Source organism: Acromyrmex echinatior, chromosome 3, assembly GCF_024713525.1.
Source record: "Acromyrmex echinatior isolate Ae372 chromosome 3, ASM2471352v2, whole genome shotgun sequence".
Classification (NCBI taxonomy): domain Eukaryota; kingdom Metazoa; phylum Arthropoda; class Insecta; order Hymenoptera; family Formicidae; genus Acromyrmex; species Acromyrmex echinatior.
The window spans coordinates 5686766-5711099 of record NC_141854.1 but is presented as its reverse complement, the minus strand read 5'-3'; the positions used below and the strand labels follow the sequence as shown (position 1 = coordinate 5711099).

Below are 24334 nucleotides of genomic sequence, written 5' to 3'. Positions count from 1 at the left end.
AAACAAGTTGTCGTTACCGGCAACGGACAATCGAAAGTACTAGAACGATTCAATTCGCGCACGCGAGCGCATCGCTCCGACGAATACGTCACGCGCTGTCACCAATCCCACGCACGGATTTTCTGTCGCGTATGACTGTTACGTTGAACGTCGTTAGACAAGAATCCAAAGCGCCAATCAATTGTGTACACCTAATGCCACGTAATAATTACGATTGTGGCAAAATTTTATTGGATTTTTTCCAAGAAGAAAGCCCAGGCCGAAAGCAATAAATGCTTCGATCTCGCCGGCCTCCTTCTTAGAGTCTAAAAGTTCTTAGAGTTCTTAGAGTCATAATCTCGCTACTATATCGCTTCGTAAAATCGCCGTGCTAACCGCTTAGTGAAAACCGCTATAAAACGAATCTTTTCGAGAAGTGCCGAGAAAATCGCCGAGATTTTCCATTACCGCGATTCCAAAATATCATTTGAAAAAGGTGACCGCATTTAATATTCTGTTAATCTAATATTTAATTAATTATATTTTCTGACTTTGTAATTGAGCATATTAAAGAAAATTCTTTTGTTAAATTACAAAGAAACGGAGTTCTCTTTACTGTCGTGCATCATATCAACCTTGTGCCGTTCTCTCACTCGAATCGTTCCGCGCGGTGCGCTCTCGCACATTTTTTGGTCCTTCGAGACGGATTCTAGCCGGCATCCGCAGTGTCGAGTGCATCGCGTCCAATGCGCGCATCATCAAGAAAATCAGAGAGAGAAAAATTCGCAAGTGAAAGCATGAGTGACGAAATAGCCGCCTTGCTGAGCGCCCAGAGTGACATCCATGGTCGTATGGCCAGGTCAATTTGAAGAAATTGGGGACGGCCAACATCACCCTCCACAATGTCGAAACCCGCTTGGCGCTTCTCGACGGAGATGTGGACGGAATTCGAACAGCAACACAAGCTTATTCGAGCACATTACAAGGAAGCCTTCGATCAAAGTGAGTACAACACGTCTCAATTTGCCGATTCCGCCGAAAACACGTACGTGCTGCAGCGCGGCCTGCTGAACGATTACCGGACGAAACTCATGGCGAAGGAACCGAGTTCAGCTTCCAAAACAGAAGGTAATGTGTCTTCCGGAAAACCGTCGCTGCCTCGCCTCAAGATTAGTTCTTTCTCTGGCGCATTCGAAGATTGGCCTACATTCCGAGACCTCTTCCAATCCATTGTCGGAAACAATTCATCAATCTCAGCAATCGAGAAATTTCATTACCTGAAAACTTGTCTGGAGGGTCCTGCTGAGGAACTGATTCGACCGTTAGCAATGACCGAAGACAAATATCCACGCGCATGGGAGCTGCTGAGCAAGCAGTACGAAAATAAGAGAGAGTTATCACGCTCCAATTTCTCCAAGTGTTTTACCGCCGTGGCTAAGATGAAGAACGAAACTGAGGAGGAGCTCAACCGCATCTTCAACGCTGTGACCAGGGTAGTCAACGGCCAGGAGAGCATTGACAGGCCTATCGACTCTCATGGCTTCGATCTACTAAATCATCTTGTCGTCGAGCTCTTCGATCCAAGAACTCGCCTGGAGTGGGAGTCACTCTCAAGCGCCTCGAGCGACATGCCCACTCTCAAAGAGCTGATGAACTTCATAAACCAAAGGGCACGTACTCTCAAAGCCGCCAAACCAAAATCGCTCAAGGTCTCCGACAACCCGTCGCGATCTGCCAAGTCGCATCATCACGTCAAGAAACACACCGAATCTTCTCAATGCGTCCTATGCAAGGGTAAACAACACCACGTGATGGTGTGTGAAGAACTCAAGAAGAAATCCGCTGTCGACCGCAAGGCCGTCGCCGAAACTCACAAGCTGTGCTTCAACTGTCTCGGCTCTCATACTTTCGCGAAGTGCCAGTCGACGAGGACGTGTGCAAGTCGAGGACGTCACCACTCAATGTTACACGACGCGTACGTTTCACCGAAACCTCAAGAGGTCAGCTCACTGTCGGCAGTGCGCCGCGACAACGACCACAAGGCTATTTTGCTCGCAACTGCGCGAGTTTCCATCGCTGATGGTCACGGCAATCGGCATACCACACGCGTGCTCATCGACCAAGGTTCGGAAATTTCTTTGATTTCCGAGGCTCTGGTCCAGCGCCTACGCCTGCCACGCTCTCGATCCGCAATCGAAGTCATCGGCATCAGCGGCAAAAGCTCCGGGCCCAGCAGGGGAAAGGTGACGCTCAACGTGACCTCGTTAACCACAGGGACCGACTTCACCGTCGGAGCCTTTATTCTGCCACGTCTTTCGCTTTAGCCAAGGCTCTCACGCAAGGATCAGAATCAGGAGTGGCCACACTTAAACGGGCTCCAATTGACTGATCCGGACTACGCAGCAAACGACTCTATTGAGCTACTTTTTGGAGCGGAAGTATGCTCAATCATTCTCCAAGATGGTCTTCGCAAAGGAGGCCCCCAAGCGCCTATCGCTCAAAAGACACTGCTCGGCTGGATCCTATCGGGAGGTTGCGACCAACTCAGCACAGCGCCACTCGCTTCAGTGCACCGCAGATCATGCTAGCCGAACTTGTGCACCGCTTCTGGGAGCAGGAACGAGAGGTGCCCGCTCCCATCGCACTCACGCCAAAAGAGCAGCAATGCGAAGACATTTTCGCGCTGCAGCACCAACAACAGCACTGTCGAAGGACGATACATAGTGCGACTACCCTTTGCATCTCCGCCGACGACGCTGGTTGAGACGCGAAGATCTGCTGAACGACTCTTAATCGCCATGGAGCGACGCTATGAGAGAGACGTACGATTCGGCGATCTATACCGCGCCTTCCTGAAGGAATACGAGGACCAAGGTCACATGAAATTGGCGCAAAAACCTCCGAATTCTAGCGAAGATCGGTGCTACCTTCCACACCACGGCGTCCTTCGAGAATCCAGCACCACTACGAAGCTCAGGGTCGTCTTCAACGGATCGCAGCGTACAAGGTCCGGTGAGTCACTCAATACTCATCTGCTAGTTGGAGCTAACTTGCTGCCACCCCTCGCGAACGTACTTCTGCGGTGGCGGTGGCGGTGGCGGTGGCGGTGGCGGTGGCGGTGGCGGTGGCGGTGGCGGTGGCGGTGGCGGTGGCGGTGGCATCGGTACGCGCTAGTGGCTGACATCGAAAAGATGTATCGGCAGATTCTTGTTCATCCCGACGATCAAAGGCATCAATGCATTCTTTGGCGACACAGCGTTGATGAGCCTATACGCGAGTTTACATTGAAAACCGTCACTTACGGTCTCGCTTGCGCGCCATTTCTCGCCATTCGCACTCTGCGTCAACTCGCCGATGACGACGGATCGCGTTTCCCTCGAGGCGCAGATGCGAGGCACGACACGACTGCTACGTCGACGATGTCGTAACCGGAGCGCATAACAAAGCCGATGCTATCGCTCTCCAAATCGAGAGCTCCGCAACTTCTGCATGGTGGGCGGGTTCTCTCTCCGAAAGTGGGCCGCCAACTGCCAGGAGCTTCTTCGCGACATTCCGCCCGAGTACTGCCTCACCAGAGATTCGCGGTCGTGGGAACAAGAGAACCACTCAACTCTGGGATTGCGCTGGTATCCAACCAGGGACGAATTCGCCTTCTCTGTTCCTCCTCGCACCGTCGTCGCGTTTACCAAGAGAAGTCTGCTGTCGGAGACCGCTCGACTCTTCGACCCGCTCGGATGGCTGGCTCCAGGAACCATTCAAGCAAAAATTCTAATTCAGTCGGCCTGGCTGCAACAGCTAGACTGGGACCTACCATCGCCGTACTCTCCACGGAGGAGTTCAGATGACCCTGGGAATGCTTCGCCTCCGGTTCTGGATTCCACAAGGCCGAGCAGTGGTCAAGCGATGGCGGCATCAGTGCGTGACATGCACTCGGTGGAGGGCTGCCACTCCGCAACCGAAAATGGGAAACCTTCCTCCAAGAAGAGTGACTCCTGCACGACCATTTCTTCACGTGGGCATCGACTACGCCGGGCCTATATTCATCAGGACGAGCAAAGGGCGTGGGCACAGCGCTCACAAAGCGTTCATCGCAGTTTTGTTTGTTTTATAAGGAGTATGACTTTGCTCATGCGGTTTTTTTCCGAAATTCGAGGCTTTATTTTAAAAAACTGGTTATACATTTATGATTCAAAGTATTGTCCATCGCTGGCCACTACTTTTTCCCATCTTTCGGGCAGCATACGAATCCCGCGTCGAAAAAACTGGTCATCTTTTGAGGCGATCCACGAATCGATCCAATTTTTTACTTCTTCATAAGACCGGAAGTGCTGGTCAGCCAGTTCGTATGCCATTGATCGAAACAAGTGACAGTCAGAGGGAGCAACGTCTAGAGAATACGGTGGGTGGGGTAGGACTTCCCATTTCAACGTTTCCAAGTATGTCTTGACCACTTTCGCAACATGGGGTCGAGCATTGTCATGCTGCAAAATCACTTTATCGTGTCTCTCGTTGTATTGCGGCCGTTTGTCTTTCAATGCTCGGCTCAAACGCATCAATTGCGTTCGATACCGATCGCCTGTGATTGTTTCAGTCGATTTTAACAGCTCATAATATACTACGCCGAACTGGTCCCACCAAATACAGAGCATGATCTTGGATCCGTGAATATTCGGTTTGGCCGTCGACGTGGAAGCATGGCTGGGAATTCCCCATGATTTTCTGCGCTTGGGATTATCGTAATGAACCCATTTTTCGTCCCCAGTCACAATGCGATGCAGAAAGCCCTTCCGTCTTTGTCTTTCAAGCAGCTGTTCACAAGCAAACAAACGTCGTTCAACATCTCTCGGCTTCAACTCGTACGGTACCCAATTTCTTTGCTTCTGAATCATTCCCATTTCTTTGAGACGTTTTGAAATGGCTGATTGAGTCACTCCTAATGATCGTGCCAATTCTTTTTGATTTTGACAAGAGTCTTAATCAAGTAATGCCTTCAATTCTGCATCTTCGAAAACCTTCTCTCTTCCACCGCTATGCTGGTCTTCGACGTGAAAATCACCGTTCTTGAAACCACTTATGACACGTTCTTTCACTAATAGCGGCTTCACCATAAATATTTGAAAGCATTCGATGAGCCTCAGCCGCAAAAGTCTTCATATAGAAGCAGAAAATTAAAACCTCCCGCAAATGACAAGAATTTGGCTCGTAAACTGACATTTTCAATCGAGAATAACTTTATGATGCAGACACAAATCGACTAATGATTCTAATAGGATTATGTTGACAGATGCTCAAGTTTATTGTGTGACGTCTATGATCTATTTATTTCGATCACCACTTACCGCTAAAGCCATCTATACGAAAACCGAATGAGCAAAGTCATACACCTAATAGTTCCAAGGCCGTTCACCTCGAGGTCTCTGTTTCAGCATACACCACCGACGCTTTTCTGGCTGCTCTCCGTCGCTTCACATCTCGCCGAGGACTTTGCACGGATATCTATTCCGATTGCGGCACCAATTTTTCGGGCGCCGACCGGCAACTTCGAGAGATGCTCCGAGCCTCCTCGTCAGAAGGACGAAAGATCGCACACGTCGCTACATCAGAGGGGATCCATTGGCATTTTAACCCCCCTTCGGCACCACATTTTGGTGGACTCTGGGAGGCGGCCATGAAATCTGCTAAGTATCACCTGCGCCGAACCATCGGCGAAACCAGGCTCACCTTCGAAGAAATGAGCACCCTGCTTGCACAAGTGGGGGCATGCCTGAACTCCCGGCCCATGCATGCCCTCTCCGACGACCTCACGGCTCTGACACCAGGTCACCTGCTCATCGGGGCACCACTGCTGGCCATTCCCGAGCCTTCCTTGACGGACAAGAAGGAAAATTTGCTTTCCAGGTGGCAACTTGTCCAGCGGATGCGAGACCACTTCTGGCAGAGATGGTCACGCGAGTACTTACACACTCTGGCTACCAGACCGAAATGGACCAAGGACGCTTTGCCACCACGCATTGGATCGCTATGCATCATTCGTTCCGAGCTTCTAGAACAATTCAATTCGCGCACGCGAGCGCCGCGCTTCGACGAATACGTCACGCGCTGTCACCAATCCCAGGTCAGGATTTTCTGTCGCGCATGATTGTTCCTCCCGGGCAGATTGCTTAGATAGTTTACACCGCTTTGAGTTCTTAGACTTCTTAGAGTTCTTACTTCTAAAAGTTCTTCGAGTTCTTAGAATCATAGTCTCGCTACTAGATCGCTTCGTAAAACCGCCGTGCTAACCGCTTAGTGAAAACCGCTATAAAACGAATCCTTTCAAAAGTGCCGAGAAAATCGCCGAGATTTTCCATCACCGTGATTCCAACTACAATTTGGAAAAGGTGACCGCATTTGATATTCTGTTAATCTGTCTAATATTTAATTAATTATAATTTCTGACTCTGTAACTGATCATATTAAAGAAAATTCTTTTGTTAATTTACAAAGAAACGGAGTTCTCTTTACTGTCGTGTATCATATCAACCGTGTGCCGTTCTCTCACTCGAACCTTTCCGCACTCCCGCACATTTTCTGGTCCTTCGAGCCGGATTCTCGCCGGCATCCGCAGTGTCGAGTGCATCGCGTCCAATGCGCGCATCATCAAGAAAATCAGAGAGAGAAAAATTCGCAAGTGAAAGCATGAGTGACGAAATAGCCGCCTTGCTGAGCGCCCAGAGTGACATCCATGGTCGTATGGCCAGGTCAATTTGAAGAAATTGGGGACGGCCAACATCACCCTCCACAATGTCGAAACCCGCTTGGCGCTTCTCGACCAGATGTGGACGGAATTCGAACAGCAACACAAGCTTATTCGAGCACATTACAAGGAAGCCTTCGATCAAAGTGAGTACAACACGTCTCAATTTGCCGATTCCGCCGAAAACACGTACGTGCTGCAGCGCGGCCTGCTGAACGATTACCGGACGAAACTCATGGCGAAGGAACCGAGTTCAGCTTCCAAAACAGAAGGTAATGTGTCTTCCGGAAAACCGTCGCTGCCTCGCCTCAAGATTAGTTCTTTCTCTGGCGCATTCGAAGATTGGCCTACATTCCGAGACCTCTTCCAATCCATTGTCGGAAACAATTCATCAATCTCAGCAATCGAGAAATTTCATTACCTGAAAACTTGTCTGGAGGGTCCTGCTGAGGAACTGATTCGACCGTTAGCAATGACCGAAGACAACTATCCACGCGCATGGGAGCTGCTGAGCGAGCAGTACGAAAATAAGAGAGAGTTATCACGCTCCAATTTCTCCAAGTGTTTTACCGCCGTGGCTAAGATGAAGAACGAAACTGAGGAGGAGCTCAACCGCATCTTCAACGCAGTTGACTACCAGGGTAGTCAACGGCCAGGAGAGCATTGACAGGCCTATCGACTCTCATGGCTTCGATCTACTAAATCATCTTGTCGTCGAGCTCTTCGATCCAAGAACTCGCCTGGAGTGGGAGTCACTCTCAAGCGCCTCGAGCGACATGCCCACTCTCAAAGAGCTGATGAACTTCATAAACCAAAGGGCACGTACTCTCAAAGCCGCCAAACCAAAATCGCTCAAGGTCTCCGACAACCCGTCGCGATCTGCCAAGTCGCATCATCACGTCGAGAAACACACCGAATCTTCTCAATGCGTCCTATGCAAGGGTAAACACCACGTGATGGTGTGTGAAGAATTCAAGAAGAAATCCGCTGTCGACCGCAAGGCCGTCGCCGAAACTCACAAGCTGTGCTTCAACTGTCTCGGCTCTCATACTTTCGCGAAGTGCCAGTCGACGAGGACGTGTGCGACGTGCAAGTCTCGTCACCACTCAATGTTACACGACGCGTACGTTTCACCGAAACCTCAAGAGGTCAGCTCACTGTCGGCAGTGCGCCGCGACAACGACCACAAGGCTATTTTGCTCGCAACTGCGCGAGTTTCCATCGCTGATGGTCACGGCAATCGGCATACCACACGCGTGCTCATCGACCAAGGTTCGGAAATTTCTTTGATTTCCGAGGCTCTGGTCCAGCGCCTACGCCTGCCACGCTCTCGATCCGCAATCGAAGTCATCGGCATCAGCGGCAAAAGCTCCGGGCCCAGCAGGGGAAAGGTGACGCTCAACGTGACCTCGTTAACCACAGGGACCGACTTCACCGTCGGAGCCTTTATTCTGCCACGTCTTTCGCTTTACCAAGGCTCTCACGCAAGGATCAGAATGGAGTGGCCACACTTAAACGGGCTCCAATTGACTGATCCGGACTACGCAGCAAACGACTCTATTGAGCTACTTTTTGGAGCGGAAGTATGCTCAATCATTCTCCAAGATGGTCTTCGCAAAGGAGGCCCCCAAGCGCCTATCGCTCAAAAGACACTGCTCGGCTGGATCCTATCGGGAGGTTGCGACCAACTCAGCACAGCGCCACTCGCTTCAGTGCACCGCAGATCATGCTAGCCGAACTTGTGCACCGCTTCTGGGAGCAGGAACGAGAGGTGCCCGCTCCCATCGTACTCACGCCAAAAGAGCAGCAATGCGAAGACATTTTCGCGCTGCAGCACCAACAACAGCACTGTCGAAGGACGATACATAGTGCGACTACCCTTTGCATCTCCGCCGACGACGCTGGTTGAGACGCGAAGATCTGCTGAACGACTCTTAATCGCCATGGAGCGACGCTATGAGAGAGACGTACGATTCGGCGATCTCTACCGCGCCTTCCTGAAGGAATACGAGGACCAAGGTCACATGAAATTGGCGCAAAAACCTCCGAATTCTAGCGAAGATCGGTGCTACCTTCCACACCACGGCGTCCTTCGAGAATCCAGCACCACTACGAAGCTCAGGGTCGTCTTCAACGGATCGCAGCGTACAAGGTCCGGTGAGTCACTCAATACTCATCTGCTAGTTGGAGCTAACTTGCTGCCACCCCTCGCGAACGTACTTCTGCGGTGGCGGTGGCGGTGGCGGTGGCGGTGGCGGTGGCGGTGGCGGTGGCGGTGGCGGTGGCGGTGGCGGTGGCGGTGGCGGTGGCGGTGGCGGTGGCGGTGGCGGTGGCGGTGGCGGTGGCGGTGGCGGTGGCGGTGGCGGTGGCGGTGGCGGTGGCGGTGGCGGTGGCGGTGGCGGTGGCGGTGGCGGTGGCGGTGGCGGTGGCGGTGGCGGTGGCGGTTGGCGGTGGCGGTGGCGGTGGCGGTGGCGGTGGCGGTGGCGGTGGCGGTGGCGGTGGCGGTGGTGGTGGCGGTGGCGGTGGCGGTGGCGGTGGCGGTGGCGGTGGCGGTGGCGGTGGCGGTGGCGGTGGCGGTGGCGGTGGCGGTGGCGGTGGCGGTGGCGGTGGCGGTGGCGGTGGCGGTGGCGGTGGCGGTGGCGGTGGCGGTGGCGGTGGCGGTGGCGGTGGCGGTGGCGGTGGCGGTGGCGGTGGCGGTGGCGGTGGCGGTGGCGGTGGCGGTGGCGGTGGCGGTGGCGGTGGCGGTGGCGGTGGCGGTGGCGGTGGCGGTGGCGGTGGCGGTGGCGGTGGCGGTGGCGGTGGCGGGGGCGGTGGCGGTGGCGGTGGCGGTGGCGGTGGCGGTGGCGGTGGCGGCGGCGGCGGCGGGTGGCGGTGGCGGTGGCGGTGGCGGTGGCGGTGGCGTGGCGGTGGCGGTGGGCGGTGGCGGTGGCGGTGGCGGTGGCGGTGGCGGTGGCGGTGGCGGTGGCGGTGGCGGTGGCGGTGGCGGTGGCGGTGGCGGTGGCGGGTGGCGGTGGCGGTGGCGGTGGCGGTTGGCGGTGGCGGTGGCGGTGGCGGTGGCGGTGGCGGTGGACGGTGGCGGTGGCGGTTGGCGGTGGTGGCGGTGCGGTGGGGGGCGTGGCGGTGGCGTGGCGGTGGCGGTGGCGGTGGCGGTGGCGGTGGCGGTGCGGTGGCGGTGGCGGTGCGGTGGCGGGGCGGTGGCGGTGGCGGGGCGGTGGCGGTGGCGGTGGCGGGTGGCGGTGGCGGTGGCAGTGGCGGTGGCGGTGGCGGTGGCGGTGGCGGTGGCGGTGGCGGTGGCGGTGGCGGTGGCTGGTGGCGGTGGCGGTGGCGGTGGCCTGTGGCGGTGGGTGGCGGTGGCGGTTGGCGGTGTCGGTGGCGGTGGCGGGTGGGCGGTGGCGGTGGCCCCCCCCCCCCCCCCCCGGTGGCGGTGGCACGGTGGCCGCGTGGGCGGGTGGCGGTGGCGGTGGCGGTTGGCGGTGGCGGTGGCGGTGGCGGTGGCGGTGGCGGTGTGCGGTGGCTGGTGGACGGTGGCGGTGGCTGGTGTGCGGTGGCGGTGGCGGTGGCGGTGCGGTGGCGGTGGCGGTGGCGGGTGGCGGTTGGCAGGTGGCCGGTGGCGGTGGCGGTGGCGGTGGCGGTGGCGGTGGCGGTGGCGGTGGCGGTGGCGGTGGCGGTGGCGGTGGCGGTGGCGGTGGCGGTGGCGGGGGCGGGGGCGGGGGCGGGGGCGGGGGCGGTGGCGGTGGCGGTGGCGGTGGCGGTGGCGGTGGCGGTGGCGGTGGCGGTGGCGGTGGCGGTGGCGGTGGCGGTGGCGGTGGCGGTGGCGGTGGCGGTGGCGGTGGCGGTGGCATCGGTACGCGCTAGTGGCTGACATCGTAAAGATGTATGGGCAGATTCTTGTTCATCCCGACGATCAAAGGCATCAATGCATTCTTTGGCGACACAGCGTTGATGAGCCTATACGCGAGTTTACATTGAAAACCGTCACTTACGGTCTCGCTTGCGCGCCATTTCTCGCCATTCGCACTCTGCGTCAACTCGCCGATGACGACGGATCGCGTTTCCCTCGAGGCGCAGATGCGAGGCACGACACGACTGGTACGTCGACGATGTCGTAACCGGAGCGCATAACAAAGCCGATGCTATCGCTCTCCAAATCGAGAGCTCCGCAACTTCTGCATGGTGGGCGGGTTCTCTCTCCGAAAGTGGGCCGCCAACTGCCAGGAGCTTCTTCGCGACATTCCGCCCGAGTACTGCCTCACCAGAGATTCGCGGTCGTGGGAACAAGAGAACCACTCAACTCTAAGCGGTGTAAACTATCTAAGCAATCTGCCCGGGAGGAACAATCATGCGCGACAGAAAATCCTGACCTGGGATTGGTGACAGCGCGTGACGTATTCGTCGAAGCGCGGCGCTCGCGTGCGCGAATTGAATTGTTCTAGAAGCTCGGAACGAATGATGCATAGCGATCCAATGCGTGGTGGCAAAGCGTCCTTGGTCCATTTCGGTCTGGTAGCCAGAGTGTGTAAGTACTCGCGTGACCATCTCTGCCAGAAGTGGTCTCGCATCCGCTGGACAAGTTGCCACCTGGAAAGCAAATTTTCCTTCTTGTCCGTCAAGGAAGGCTCGGGAATGGCCAGCAGTGGTGCTCCGATGAGCAGGTGACCTGGTGTCAGAGCCGTGAGGTCGTCGGAGAGGGCATGCATGGGCCGGGAGTTCAGGCATGCCCCCACTTGTGCAAGCAGGGTGCTCATTTCTTCGAAGGTGAGCCTGGTTTCGCCGATGGTTCGGCGCAGGTGATACTTAGCAGATTTCATGGCCGCCTCCCAGAGTCCACCAAAATGTGGTGCCGAAGGGGGGTTAAAATGCCAATGGATCCCCTCTGATGTAGCGACGTGTGCGATCTTTCGTCCTTCTGACGAGGAGGCTCGGAGCATCTCTCGAAGTTGCCGGTCGGCGCCCGAAAAATTGGTGCCGCAATCGGAATAGATATCCGTGCAAAGTCCTCGGCGAGATGTGAAGCGACGGAGAGCAGCCAGAAAAGCGTCGGTGGTGTATGCTGAAACAGAGACCTCGAGGTGAACGGCCTTGGAACTATTAGGTGTATGACTTTGCTCATTCGGTTTTCGTATAGATGGCTTTAGCGGTAAGTGGTGATCGAAATAAATAGATCATAGACGTCACACAATAAACTTGAGCATCTGTCAACATAATCCTATTAGAATCATTAGTCGATTTGTGTCTGCATCATAAAGTTATTCTCGATTGAAAATGTCAGTTTACGAGCCAAATTCTTGTCATTTGCGGGAGGTTTTAATTTTCTGCTTCTATATGAAGACTTTTGCGGCTGAGGCTCATCGAATGCTTTCAAATATTTATGGTGAAGCCGCTATTAGTGAAAGAACGTGTCATAAGTGGTTTCAAGAACGGTGATTTTCACGTCGAAGACCAGCATAGCGGTGGAAGAGAGAAGGTTTTCGAAGATGCAGAATTGAAGGCATTACTTGATTAAGACTCTTGTCAAAATCAAAAAGAATTGGCACGATCATTAGGAGTGACTCAATCAGCCATTTCAAAACGTCTCAAAGAAATGGGAATGATTCAGAAGCAAAGAAATTGGGTACCGTACGAGTTGAAGCCGAGAGATGTTGAACGACGTTTGTTTGCTTGTGAACAGCTGCTTGAAAGACAAAGACGGAAGGGCTTTCTGCATCGCATTGTGACTGGGGACGAAAAATGGGTTCATTACGATAATCCCAAGCGCAGAAAATCATGGGGAATTCCCAGCCATGCTTCCACGTCGACGGCCAAACCGAATATTCACGGATCCAAGATCATGCTCTGTATTTGGTGGCCCAGTTCGGCGTAGTATATTATGAGCTGTTAAAATCGACTGAAACAATCACAGGCGATCGGTATCGAACGCAATTGATGCGTTTGAGCCGAGCATTGAAAGACAAACGGCCGCAATACAACGAGAGACACGATAAAGTGATTTTGCAGCATGACAATGCTCGACCCCATGTTGCGAAAGTGGTCAAGACATACTTGGAAACGTTGAAATGGGAAGTCCTACCCCACCCACCGTATTCTCTAGACGTTGCTCCCTCTGACTCTCACTTGTTTCGATCAATGGCATACGAACTGGCTGACCAGCACTTCCGGTCTTATGAAGAAGTAAAAAATTGGATCGATTCGTGGATCGCCTCAAAAGATGACCAGTTTTTTGACGCGGGATTCGTATGCTGCCCGAAAGATGGGAAAAAGTAGTGGCCAGCGATGGACAATACTTTGAATCATAAATGTATAACCAGTTTTTTAAAATAAAGCCTCGAATTTCGGAAAAAAACCGCATGAGCAAAGTCATACTCCTTATAAAACAAACAAAACTGCGATGAACGCTTTGTGAGCGCTGTGCCCACGCCCTTTGCTCGTCCTGATGAATATAGGCCCGGCGTAGTCGATGCCCACGTGAAGAAATGGTCGTGCAGGAGTCACTCTTTGTTCGAGATCGGTAATTCGAAAGAAAAGCAAGAATTCTTTCAGTCGATCGACATTAATTGTCATTGAACGCATGCACAAATTGAGCTCGTGATTTCATCTCAAACATGATTTTAATCCTCGTTGAAATCATCAAATTCGTCGTTCTTTGTTCTTTTTAAAAACAATTCGTTACACGCAAACAAGTTGTCGTTACCGGCAACGGACAATCGAAAGTTCTAGAACGATTCAATTCGCGCACGCGAGCGCCGCGCTCCGACGAATACGTCACGCGCTGTCACCAATCCCACGCACGGATTTTCTGTCGCGCATGACTGTTACGTTGAACGTCGCTAGAAAAGAATCCAAAGCGCCAATCAATTTTGTACACCTAATGCCACGTAATAATTACGATTGTGGCAAATTTTTATTGGATTTTTCCCAAAAGGGAAAGCTCAGATCGAAAGCAATAAATGCCTCGATCTCGCCGTCCTCCTTCTTACTTCCAAAAAGTTCTTAGAGTTCTTAGAGTCATAGTCGCGCTTCGTAAAATCGCCGTGCTAACCGTTTAGTGAAATCGCTATAACCGAATCTTTCGAGAAGCTTCGAGGAAAATCGCCGAGATTTTCCATCACCGCGATTCCAAGCTCAATTTGGAAAAGGTGACCGCATTTAATATTCTGTTAATCTGATCTTTAATTAATTATATCTTTTGACTTTGTAACTGAATACATTAAAGAAATTCTTTTGTTAAATTAAATGAAACGGAGTTCTCTTCACTGTCGTGCATCATATCAACCTTGTGCCGTTTTCTCACTCGAATCTGTCCGCGCGGTGCGCTCTCGCACATTTTCTGGTCCTTCGAGCCGGATTTTCGCCGGCATCCGCAGTGTCGAGTGCATCGCGTCCAATGCGCGCATCATCAAGAAAATCAGAGAGAGAAAAATTCGCAAGTGAAAGCATGAGTGACGAAATAGCCGCCTTGCTGAGCGCCCAGAGTGACATCCATGGTCGTATGGCCAGGTCAATAACCAATTTGAAGAAATTGGGGACGGCCAACATCACCCTCCACAATGTCGAAACCCGCTTGGCGCTTCTCGACCAGATGTGGACGGAATTCGAACAGCAACACAAGCTTATTCGAGCACATTACAAGGAAGCCTTCGATCAAAGTGAGTACAACACGTCTCAATTTGCCGATTCCGCCGAAAACACGTACGTGCAGCAGCGCGGCCTGCTGAACGAGTATCGGACGAAACTCATTGCGAAAGAACCGAGCTCAGCTTCCAAAACAGAAGGTAATGTGTCTTCCGGAAAACCGTCGCTGCCTCGCCTCAAGATTAGTTCGTTCTCTGGCGCATTCGAAGACTGGCCTACATTCCGAGATCTCTTCCAATCCATTGTCGGAAACAATTCATCAATCTCAGCAATCGAGAAATTTCATTACCTGAAAACTTGTCTGGAAGGTCCTGCCAAGGAACTGATTCAACCATTAGCGATGACCGAAGACAACTATCCACGCGCATGGGAGCTGCTAAGCGAGCGGTACGAAAATAAGAGAGAGTTATCTCGCTCCAATTTCTCCAAGTTTACCGCCGTGGCTAAGATGAAGAGCGAAAGTGCGGAGGAGCTCAACCGCGTCTTCAACGCCTTGACCAGGGTAGTCAACGGCCAGGAGAACATTGATAGGCCTATCAACTCTCATGGCTTCGATCTACTAACTCATCTTGCCGTCGAGCTCTTCGATCCAAGAACTCGCCTGGAGTGGGAGTCACTCTCACGCGCCTCGAGCGACATGCCCACTCTTAAGGAGCTAATGAACTTCATAAACCAAAGAGCACTTACTCTTACAGCCGCCAAACCACAATCGCTCAAGGTCTCCGACAACCCGTCGCGATCTGCCAAATCGCATCACGTCAAAAAATACACCGAATCTTCACAATGCGTCCTATGCAAGGGAAAACACAACGTGATGGTATGTGAAGAATTCAAGAAAAAATCCGCGGTCGACCGCAAGGCCGTCGCCGAAACTCACAAGCTGTGCTTTAACTGTCTCGGCTCTCATGCTTTCGCGAAGTGCCATTCGACGAAGACGTGTGCTACGTGCAAGTCTCGTCACCACTCCATGTTACACGACGCGTACGCTTCACCGAAACCTCAAGAAGTCAGCTCACTGTCGGCGGTGCGACGCGACAACAACCACAAAGCCATTTTGCTCGCAACGGCGCGAGTTTCCATCGCTGATCGTCACGGCAATCAGCACACCACACGCGTGCTCATCGATCAAGGTTCTGAAATTTCTCTAATTTCCGAGGCTCTGGTCCAACGCCTACGCTTGCCGCGCTCTCGATCCTCAATCGAGGTCATCGGCATCAGCGGCAAAAGCTCCGGGCCCAGCAGGGGAAAGGTGACACTCAAGGTGACCTCGTTAACAACAGGGACCGACTTCACCGTCGGAGCCTTTGTTCTGCCACGTCTGTCGCTTTATCAAGGCTCTCACGCAAGGATCAGAACGGAGTGGCCACATCTAAAGGGGCTCCAACTGGCTGATCCCGACTACACAGCAAACGACGCTATTGAGTTGCTTTTTGGAGCGGAAGTATGCTCAATCATTCTCCAGGATGGTCTCCGCAAGGGAGGCCCCCAAGCGCCTATCGCTCAAAAGACGCTGCTCGGCTGGATCTTATCGGGAGGTTGCGACCAGTAACCAACTCAGCACAACGCCACTCGCTTCAGTGCACCGTAGATCACGAGCTTGCCGACCTTGTGCACCGCTTCTGGGAGCAGGAACGAGAAGCGCCCGCTCCGGTCGCACTCACGCCAAGGGAGCAGCAATGCGAAGACATCTTCGCGCTGCAGCATCAACGCACTGCCGAAGGACGATACATCGTGCGACTACCTTTCGCATCTCCGCTGACTACGATGATTGATACGAGAAGATCTGCCGAACGGCTCTTAGACGCCATGGAGCGACGATGTGAGAGAGACGCACGATTCGGCGATCTCTACCGAGCCTTCCTGAAGGACTACGAGGACCAAGGACACATGGAATTGGCGCCAGAACCTCCGAATTCCAGCGAAGATCGGTGCTACCTTCCGCATCACGGTGTCCTTCGAGAATCCAGCACCATGACCAAGCTCAGAGTCGTCTTCAACGGATCGCAGCGCACAAGGTCTGGTGAGTCGCTCAATACGCATCTATTAGTTGGGGCTAACTTGCTGCCACCCCTCGCGAACGTACTTCTGCGGTGGCGGTGGCATCGGTACGCGCTAGTGGCTGACATCGAAAAGATGTATCGGCAGATTCTCGTTCATCCCGAAGATCAAAGGCATCAATGCATACTTTGGCGCCACAGCATCGACGAACCTATACGCGAGTTTACGTTGAAGACCGTTACTTACGGTCTCGCTTGCGCGCCATTTCTCGCCATCGCACGTTGCGCCAACTCGCCGACGACGACGGACCGCGTTTCCCTCGAGGCGCGAGTGCGTTACGACACGACTGCTACGTTGACGATGTCGTGACCGGAGCGCACGATAAAGACGACGCTATCGCGCTCCAAGTCGAGCTCCGCAACCTCTGCATGGCGGGCGGGTTTTCTCTCCGAAAGTGGGCCGCCAACTGTCAGGAACTTCTTCGCGACATTCCGACTGAGTTCTGCCTCACCAGAGACTCGCGGTCGTGGGAACAAGAGAATCACTCAACGCTGGGATTGCGCTGGTATCCAACTAGAGACGAATTCGCCTTCTCTGTCCCTCCTCGCACCGTCGTCGCGTTCACCAAGAGAGGTCTGCTGTCGGAGACCGCTCGACTCTTCGATCCGCTCGGATGGCTGGCTCCAGTAACCATTCGAGCTAAAATGCTGATTCAGTCGGCCTGGCTGCAGCAGCTAGAGTGGGACACACCATTGCCGTCAACCATCTCTGAACAGTGGAAGCGACTCTGGGAAGAACTTCCACTGCTTGAGAAGCTCAGAGTCGGCCGCTGGCTCGGCACCGGCGACACGAGCTCTCAACTCGAATGCACGGCTTCGCCGACGCGTCCGAAAGAGGTTACGCCGCCGTGGTGTATCTCCGCATCACAACAAACAAGCAAACAAAGACTCTGTTATGACAGCAAAAAGCAAGGTCGCGCCTATCAAAATGGTCTCGCTCCCGCGGCTCGAACTCTGCGCCGCCGTCTTGCTTTCAAGTGTACTCGTGCACGCGCGCTCCGTACCTAAACCTTGCAACAACACCAGTGATCTTGTGGTCAGACTCCAAGGTCACACTACACTGGATTCGAGGTCACGCTCCCGCTGGAAAACATACGTGGCTAACCGAGTATCGCAAATCCAGCAGCAACTTCCAGAGGCTCAATGGCGTCACGTCCGGGCAAGGACAACCCGCGACTGCGCCCTCCCGGGGTCTGACACCAAGTGAGCTCCTCAGCCATTCCTTATGGTGGACGGGCCCCGCCTGGTTGAGCGGGAATTCGTCGCTATGGCCAAGCGTCAACCATCGAGCCCATCAAGGACGTACCGGAGCGACGGGCCACCACACTCGCGGCGGTCATCAAAAGCAACCAAGAGCCGGAAGGAACTCCTCTGGTTCTCGGCACGCACCAATTACTGAAAGTGACTTCCTGGTGCTTGCGTGGCGTCCGCCGCGTCTCTCAGTCGGATCCGGAGATAATGAGCTCCAAGGGTCAGCGCTCTATCCCAGCCGAACTCGACGCCGCACTCCTACAATGGATTGCATCGTGCAGTCACGTCACTATCAGGAGGAGATGACTGCGCTCGAAACCAAACGCGATCTTGCAAGATCCAGTCATCTTCAGATCCTCAGCCCGTACATGACGAACACGGAGTCATGCGAGTCGGAGGACGCCTCAAGCACGCAGCGCGCTGTCTTTCGACGAGCGACATCTGTCATCGTGCCTCCAAGGTCATGGCTCACTCGCCTGCTGGTGGAAGCCTACCATCGCCGTACTCTCACGGAGGAGTTCAGCTGACCCTGGGTGCTTCGCCTTCCGGTTCGGATTCCGCAAGGCCGGCGGTGGTGCAAGCGATGGCTGCATCAGTGCGTGACATGCACACGGTGGAGGGCTGCCACTCCGCAACAAAGATGGGAAACCTTCCTCCAGGAAGAGTGACGCCAGCGCGACCATTCTTCACGTGGGCATCGACTACGCCGGGCCTATTTCATCAGGACGAGCAAAGGCGTGGGCACGGCGCTCACAAAGCGTTCATCGCCGTATTTATTTGTTTTAGCCCAGGCGGTCATCTCGGGGGCGGGTTCAGCGTACACCACCGACGCTTCGGCGTCCCGTGGGATTCACATCCGAGAGGACTGTGCTCAAATTTTATTCGGTTTTGGGCACAAATTTGGGGGGCCCCCCGACCCGGAACTTCGAAAAAAGTTTGAGCTCTCGGCAGAAGGACAAAAGATCGCACAGTAGCAATCGGAGGGGATGGGGGGAAATTTCAATCCCCCTTCGGCACCCCCTTTTGGTGGTTTTTGGAGGCGCCGGGGAAATCGGCAGTATCACTGCGCGAACCATCGGCGAAACCAGGCCACCTTCGAGGAAATGAGCACCTGCTCGCACAAGTGGAAGAAGGGCCTGAATCAAGGCCGTATGCACTTTCGGACGACCGACGACCTCAGGGCCCTGAAAAAGGTAAACCTGCTAATTGGGGCCCCAAGGCGGGCCTTTCTGAGCGTCTTTGTCGGCAAGAAGGAAAATTTTTTTTCCAGGTGGCAATATTCGCGAATGCGAGACCCCCCTTTGGGGGAGATGGTCAGCGAGACTTAAACTCTGGCTACCAGACGAAATGGACAAGGACGCTTGGGCCCCCACCGCTGATCGCTAGCTCATCGTCCGGCTCTCACACAAAAAAAGTGGCCTCTGGCGCGAATCACGCAGTAAATCTGAGAAGACGGCGATGCGGGGGGGGGTACAGTCAAAACCGCCTCATCGAATTACTCGTCCTTTGATAAAAATAGTTTTATTTCCCGACGAGGCAACGGTTTTTCTCGAGCCCAAAACATCAAAGTAAAAAAGAGCTTGAATGATGAGTGTATTTTTGTGAAATTTTTTTTCAATTTTATTAACATCTCTGTTCCCGGTCAAGTTCTTTCCCCGAATTATTTATTGTATGCTTTTTTATTTACAGTTGAATCTCAACGAGCTCGAGGTAACGGCAATACATAAAAGTCACGGAGATGAGAGGCGGGCGGGAATGTTCGGTCGGTAATTCGAAAGAAAACGAAAAAATTCTTTTTAGGTCGACATTAATTGTCATGAACGCAGCACAATTGAGTGTGTTTCATCTCAAACAGATTTAATCCCCGTTGAAAAACATCAATTCGCGTTCTTTTTTCTTTTTTTAAAAATTTTTACACGCAAACAAATTGCGTTCCCGGGAACGGACAAACGAAAGTTTAGAACGATTCAATTTGCGCACGCAGGCCGCGCTCCGACGAACGTCAGCACTGCCCAATCCCACGCACGGATTTTCTTTTTGCGCAGACTGTTCCCTTTAACGTCGTAAAAGAACCAAAGCCCAATCATTTTGTAACCTAAGCCACGAAAAATTTCGATTTTGGCAAATTTTTTTTGGTTTTTCCCAAAAGGGAAAAACCCGACGAAAGCAAAAAAGCCTCGACTCGCCCCCCTCCCTTTTTATTCCAAAAATTTTTGAGTTCAGAGTCTAGGGGCCCCTTCGTAATCGCCGGCTAACCGTTTAGTGAAAACGTAAACCCCAACTTTCGAGAAGCTTTGAGGAAAATCGCCGAATTTCCTCACCGCATTCCAAGCCCTTTTGGGAAAAAGGGACCGATTTTAAAATTCTGTTATTGACTTTAATTTAAATTTTATCTTTTGACTTTGTAACTGAATACATTAAAGAAAATTTTTTTGTTAAATTTAAATGAAACGGGGTTTTTCCCTTTATGTCGGGCACTTCAACCGGGGGCCCCTTTTTTCACTCGAACTGTCCGCGCGGTGCGCTCTCGCCCTCTTCTTAGGAAGGTTTTCCCTTTCGGTTCGGATGGCAGCCCTCCACCGAGGCATGTCAGCACGATGCGCCATCGCTTGACCACCTGTCGGCCTTGTGGAATCCAGAACCGGGGCGAATCATTCCAGGGGGATTGAACTCCTCCGGGAGAGTACGGCGATGGTAGGGCCCATCTAGCTGTTGCAGCCAGGCGACTGAATTGAATTTTTTCTTTAATGGGGATGGAGCGCCATCCGAGGGGGAAGAGTCGAGCGGTCTCCCCAGCAGACTTCTCTTGGTAAAGCGAGACGGTCGAGGGGAACAGAGAAGGGGAATTCGCCCTGGTTTGGGTACCGCGCAATCCCGAGTTTGGGGTTTTCTTTCCCCCGACCCCGAAAACTTGGGGAGCATACTCGGGCGGGAATGTCGCGAAGAAGCTCCTGGCTTGGCGGCCCCTTCGGAGAGGGGAACCCCCCCACCAGCAGAATTTTGGAGCTTCGATTTTTGGGGCGATGCATCGGCTTCTAACCATCAACTGTGAATCCAGAGCTTTTAACTTTCCATCTTCAATTCGGAGCTGTTGAATTTTCAGTTCTCGACTTCCAACGCCTGCCACTTTGCTTGACTCTAAATTTGAAATGTGAAATTTTAAATAAATTCTCAACGAATTTCAGAGGATAAAACGAGAACGAAATAAAAGTTTGGAAAAGATTATGCTATTTTCTATGATCATATCAAACGATGGACAACGAGACTGTATGTCGTTTGGTCCTAATTTCCGTCTTGTCTGTATACCGTAAGGCATAACAGTACCGCATTCCGAATGCCCTTCGTTTCTTCGTTTCTTTCCGTTCACCTTTCCGAGCGTCTGCTTTCTCGGCCGCTCACCTGTTTCCCCTTCGCCCTTACTGGTTCAAGTCCTCGTTACAGAATATTTCTAGAAAATCAAATGATAGCAAGACAGTACTACTTCCCATTATCTCGAGAGACTCCTTGCTTTGACAAAATCAAATAACTGAGACTCGACTGCACTTGATATAAAAAATGAAGTGACATACATCCCCTGTCGACGTTAAAGCAGCTAAAAAAGCCAGAAACATTATTTATGAAAATTTAAATGGAATTTTAACTCTTATTAATAATTTCGCGTATTAATTAAAAATTTCGATATTTTTTATAACTCGTTACTGAATTTATCGCTGATAAATTCAGACGTTGAAAATTTAGAACGAAACATTATGAATTTTTGGTCCCGAAATTCAGAGACTTTGAAAAAAATGCATCGCGAAAGAATGGAAAATATCATCTCTTATTACCGTTTTATAGATTTTCTCGAACAGGCTGTGAATATGGCTTCGTTCTTCTTTGGCCACTGCCGTTTCTGCGCGCGCGTGCGTTTTCGAAGGGAAGGAAAGGAGAGGCGAAAGGAACGACGCGACGGGGACGTTCTTCGCGAGATGGAGGGAACGGACGCACCCGGAACCGTCATTTCACCGGGCGAGGAGAACGGCGAGAGAGATCCGTGACACGTGGAGAGAAGCAAAACTAGATATTTGTTCTATACCGTGCGATGCGCAATTAATCTTGGAAGTAACGATACCATCGGGCAAGAACTATCGAACAGTTTTTAATTATAACCGAAAGAAGCACAATCTATATTTTATATATAACTTTATTCCTTTCCTTCTCCCGCATGTATTTAGTCCATATATTTTTTAAAGCTTCTTTTTAAAGATGAAAAAAATCTTAATATTGTTTTATACCTGTGACTTAATACCTTCAAATTAATTAAAATTCTTTCCTGATTGCTGCCGCTATAAATTATGCGTTCACTTCACATAAAGAATTTATGTATTTAATATAATTTCCATTATGTCTTTTCACATTTAAAATTTTTATTAAATTGAATGTTTTTATTTTTAAATCGATATGTGTCGCGAGCAGCAACGTGACCTCTTTTCTCCTTTTTCCGCAATATAGTTTATATCTTGTTATATGTAGCCACTTACACCTCTCGTTTTGATAGAGCTTCTCAATGCTGTATTTCGAATAGAATGATTTTTCTCGAAGCTAACAGTCGCAAATTAAAGTTGTAGCTCTTCTCTCGAGAGCGAGACCTCGTCCTGAATATCGTCACTTGCGAGTCAAACGCGGTCAATCAAAGAACGGATAGAATACCGTAAGAGACCAGATAATAATTCTCTTCACATCATTACATAATAATTCTCTTCACATCTTCGTATCGATCTTTACAACATGTTATATGATATAATGTATGATGAGAAGTATCTTAAATACTTAATTAATTTACTTTCACTTACAACAATTTTAATATATTTAATAACTAAATACAATAAATCGAACTAGGTATTTGTTTGAGATCGGTAATTCAAAAAAAAAGGTAAGAATTCCTTCGGTCGACCGACAGTAATTGTTATTGAACGCACGCACAAGGCGAGCTCGTGATTTCATCTCGAGCCTGACTTTAAGCCTCATCAAAGTCAGAGATTCATTGTTCTGTAGTCTTTCAAAACAATTCGGTACACGCAAACAGGCACCGGCAACGGACCATCGAAAGTTCTAGAACAATTCGATTCGCGCACGCGAGCGCCGCGCTCCGACGAATACGTCACGCGCTGTCACCAATCCCGCGTACGGATTTTCTGTCGCGCATGACTGTTACGTTGAACGTCGCTAGAAAAGAATCGAAAGCGCCAATCAATTTTGTACAACCAATGCCACGTGATAATTACGATTGTGGCAAAATTTAATTGGATTTCTCCCAAGAAGAAAGCCCGGACCGGAAGTAATAAATGCTTCGATCTCGCCGGTTCTAAAGGCAGATTGCGCAGATTGCTGAAATAGTCTACACCGCTTATACCGTCTACACCGCTTAGAATTCTTAGACTGCTCAGAGTTCTTATTTCTAAAAGTTCTTCGAGTTCTTAGAATCATAGTCTCGCTATACCGCTTCGTAAAATCGCCGTGCTAACCGCTTAGTAAAATCGCGATAAAACGACTCTTTCCGAGAAAATCGCCGAGATTTTCCATCACCGCGATTCCAAATACAATTTTGGAAAGGGTGACCGCATTTGAAGTTTGTTAATCTAATTTTAATTAATTATATTTTTTGACTCTGTAACTGATTATATTAAAGAAAATTCTTTTGTTAAATTAAACGAAACGGAGTTCTCTTCACTGTCGTGCATCACATCACCTTGTGCCGTTCTCTCACTCGAATCTTTCCGCGCGGTGCATTCTCGCACAGTATTTGTTACAAAAAAATCAATTGATCGGAATTAATTCTCAATTAAGTCTCTCTTCATTGTAGAAGAAAAAAAATATAAAATAAGAAAAAAAAAATGTAAATTATTAATTTTATACAAATCCGAACATATCATTTATATAAAATTTATGGATTTACATGGATTCAATGAACTTACTTCATTATCGCCCGACAAATCTCGATAATATGCGCGACCTTCATTTTCTTGTTCGTCGACGAGCTCCGCACTCTTTTCGTCCGGTCGGTAGAGCGGGATAAAAGTGGACTGTGAAAACCACTACTGCTACTGCTACTGCTACTGCTACTGCTCTCTGCTACTGCTACTGCTACTGCTACTGCTACTGCTACTGCTACTGCTACTGCTCTCTGCTCTATGCTCTCTGCTACTGCTACTGCTACTGCTACTGCTACTGCTACTGCTCTCTGCTACTGCTATTGCTATTGCTACTGCTACTGCTACTGCTACTGCTACTGCTCTCTGCTACTGCTACTGCTACTGCTACTGCTACTGCTCTCTGCTACTGCTATTGCTATTGCTACTGCTACTGCTACTGCTACTGCTACTGCTCTCTGCTACTGCTACTGCTACTGCTACTGCTACTGCTACTGCTCTCTGCTACTGCTACTGCTACTGCTACTGCTACTGCTACTGCTCTCTGCTCTCTGCTACTGCTACTGCTACTGCTACTGCTACTGCTACTGCTCTCTGCTCTCTGCTACTGCTACTGCTACTGCTACTGCTACTGCTACTGCTACTGCTACTGCTACTGCTACTGCTACTGCTACTGCTACTGCTACTGCTACTGCTCTCTGCTCTCTGCTACTGCTACTGCTACTGCTACTGCTACTGCTACTGCTATCTGCTACTGCTACTGCTACTGCTAC

General features: G+C 51.4%; 5 protein-coding genes across 5 annotated transcripts; all 5 read left to right on the top strand.

Moving 5' to 3' along the window:
• The first annotated feature begins 2777 nt into the window (after positions 1-2777).
• Positions 2778-3407, top strand: LOC147910154 (uncharacterized). The gene is made up of 2 exons (XM_087404016.1): positions 2778-3050; positions 3183-3407. The coding sequence occupies exons 1-2, from the start codon at positions 2778-2780 to the stop codon at positions 3405-3407; spliced, it is 498 nt and encodes a 165-aa protein (XP_087260142.1).
• LOC147910150 (uncharacterized) lies at positions 3094-23347 on the top strand. The gene is made up of 2 exons (XM_087403948.1): positions 3094-4415; positions 22531-23347. The coding sequence occupies exon 1, from the start codon at positions 3469-3471 to the stop codon at positions 4294-4296; it is 828 nt and encodes a 275-aa protein (XP_087260074.1). The 5' UTR covers positions 3094-3468; the 3' UTR covers positions 4297-4415; positions 22531-23347.
• On the top strand, positions 7492-8448 carry LOC147910153 (uncharacterized). Its single transcript, XM_087404015.1, has one exon. The coding sequence runs from the start codon at positions 7492-7494 to the stop codon at positions 8446-8448; it is 957 nt and encodes a 318-aa protein (XP_087260141.1).
• LOC147910152 (uncharacterized) lies at positions 14148-15893 on the top strand. Its single transcript, XM_087404014.1, has one exon. It carries the CDS (start codon positions 14148-14150, stop codon positions 15891-15893), a length of 1746 nt encoding a protein of 581 aa, XP_087260140.1.
• LOC147910151 (uncharacterized) lies at positions 16109-16711 on the top strand. Its single transcript, XM_087404013.1, has one exon. It carries the CDS (start codon positions 16109-16111, stop codon positions 16709-16711), a length of 603 nt encoding a protein of 200 aa, XP_087260139.1.
• Positions 23348-24334: the final 987 nt, after the last annotated feature.

Coding starts and splice junctions, on each gene's coding strand:
- LOC147910154 (XM_087404016.1), top strand. CDS start 2,778: ATGGAGCGACGCTATGAGAGAGACGTACGATTCGGCGATCTATACCGC. Junction 3,051..3,182: donor TGCTGCCACCCCTCGCGAAC/GTACTTCTGCGG, acceptor ATGTATCGGCAG/ATTCTTGTTCATCCCGACGA.
- LOC147910150 (XM_087403948.1), top strand. CDS start 3,469: ATGGTGGGCGGGTTCTCTCTCCGAAAGTGGGCCGCCAACTGCCAGGAG.
- LOC147910153 (XM_087404015.1), top strand. CDS start 7,492: ATGCCCACTCTCAAAGAGCTGATGAACTTCATAAACCAAAGGGCACGT.
- LOC147910152 (XM_087404014.1), top strand. CDS start 14,148: ATGAGTGACGAAATAGCCGCCTTGCTGAGCGCCCAGAGTGACATCCAT.
- LOC147910151 (XM_087404013.1), top strand. CDS start 16,109: ATGATTGATACGAGAAGATCTGCCGAACGGCTCTTAGACGCCATGGAG.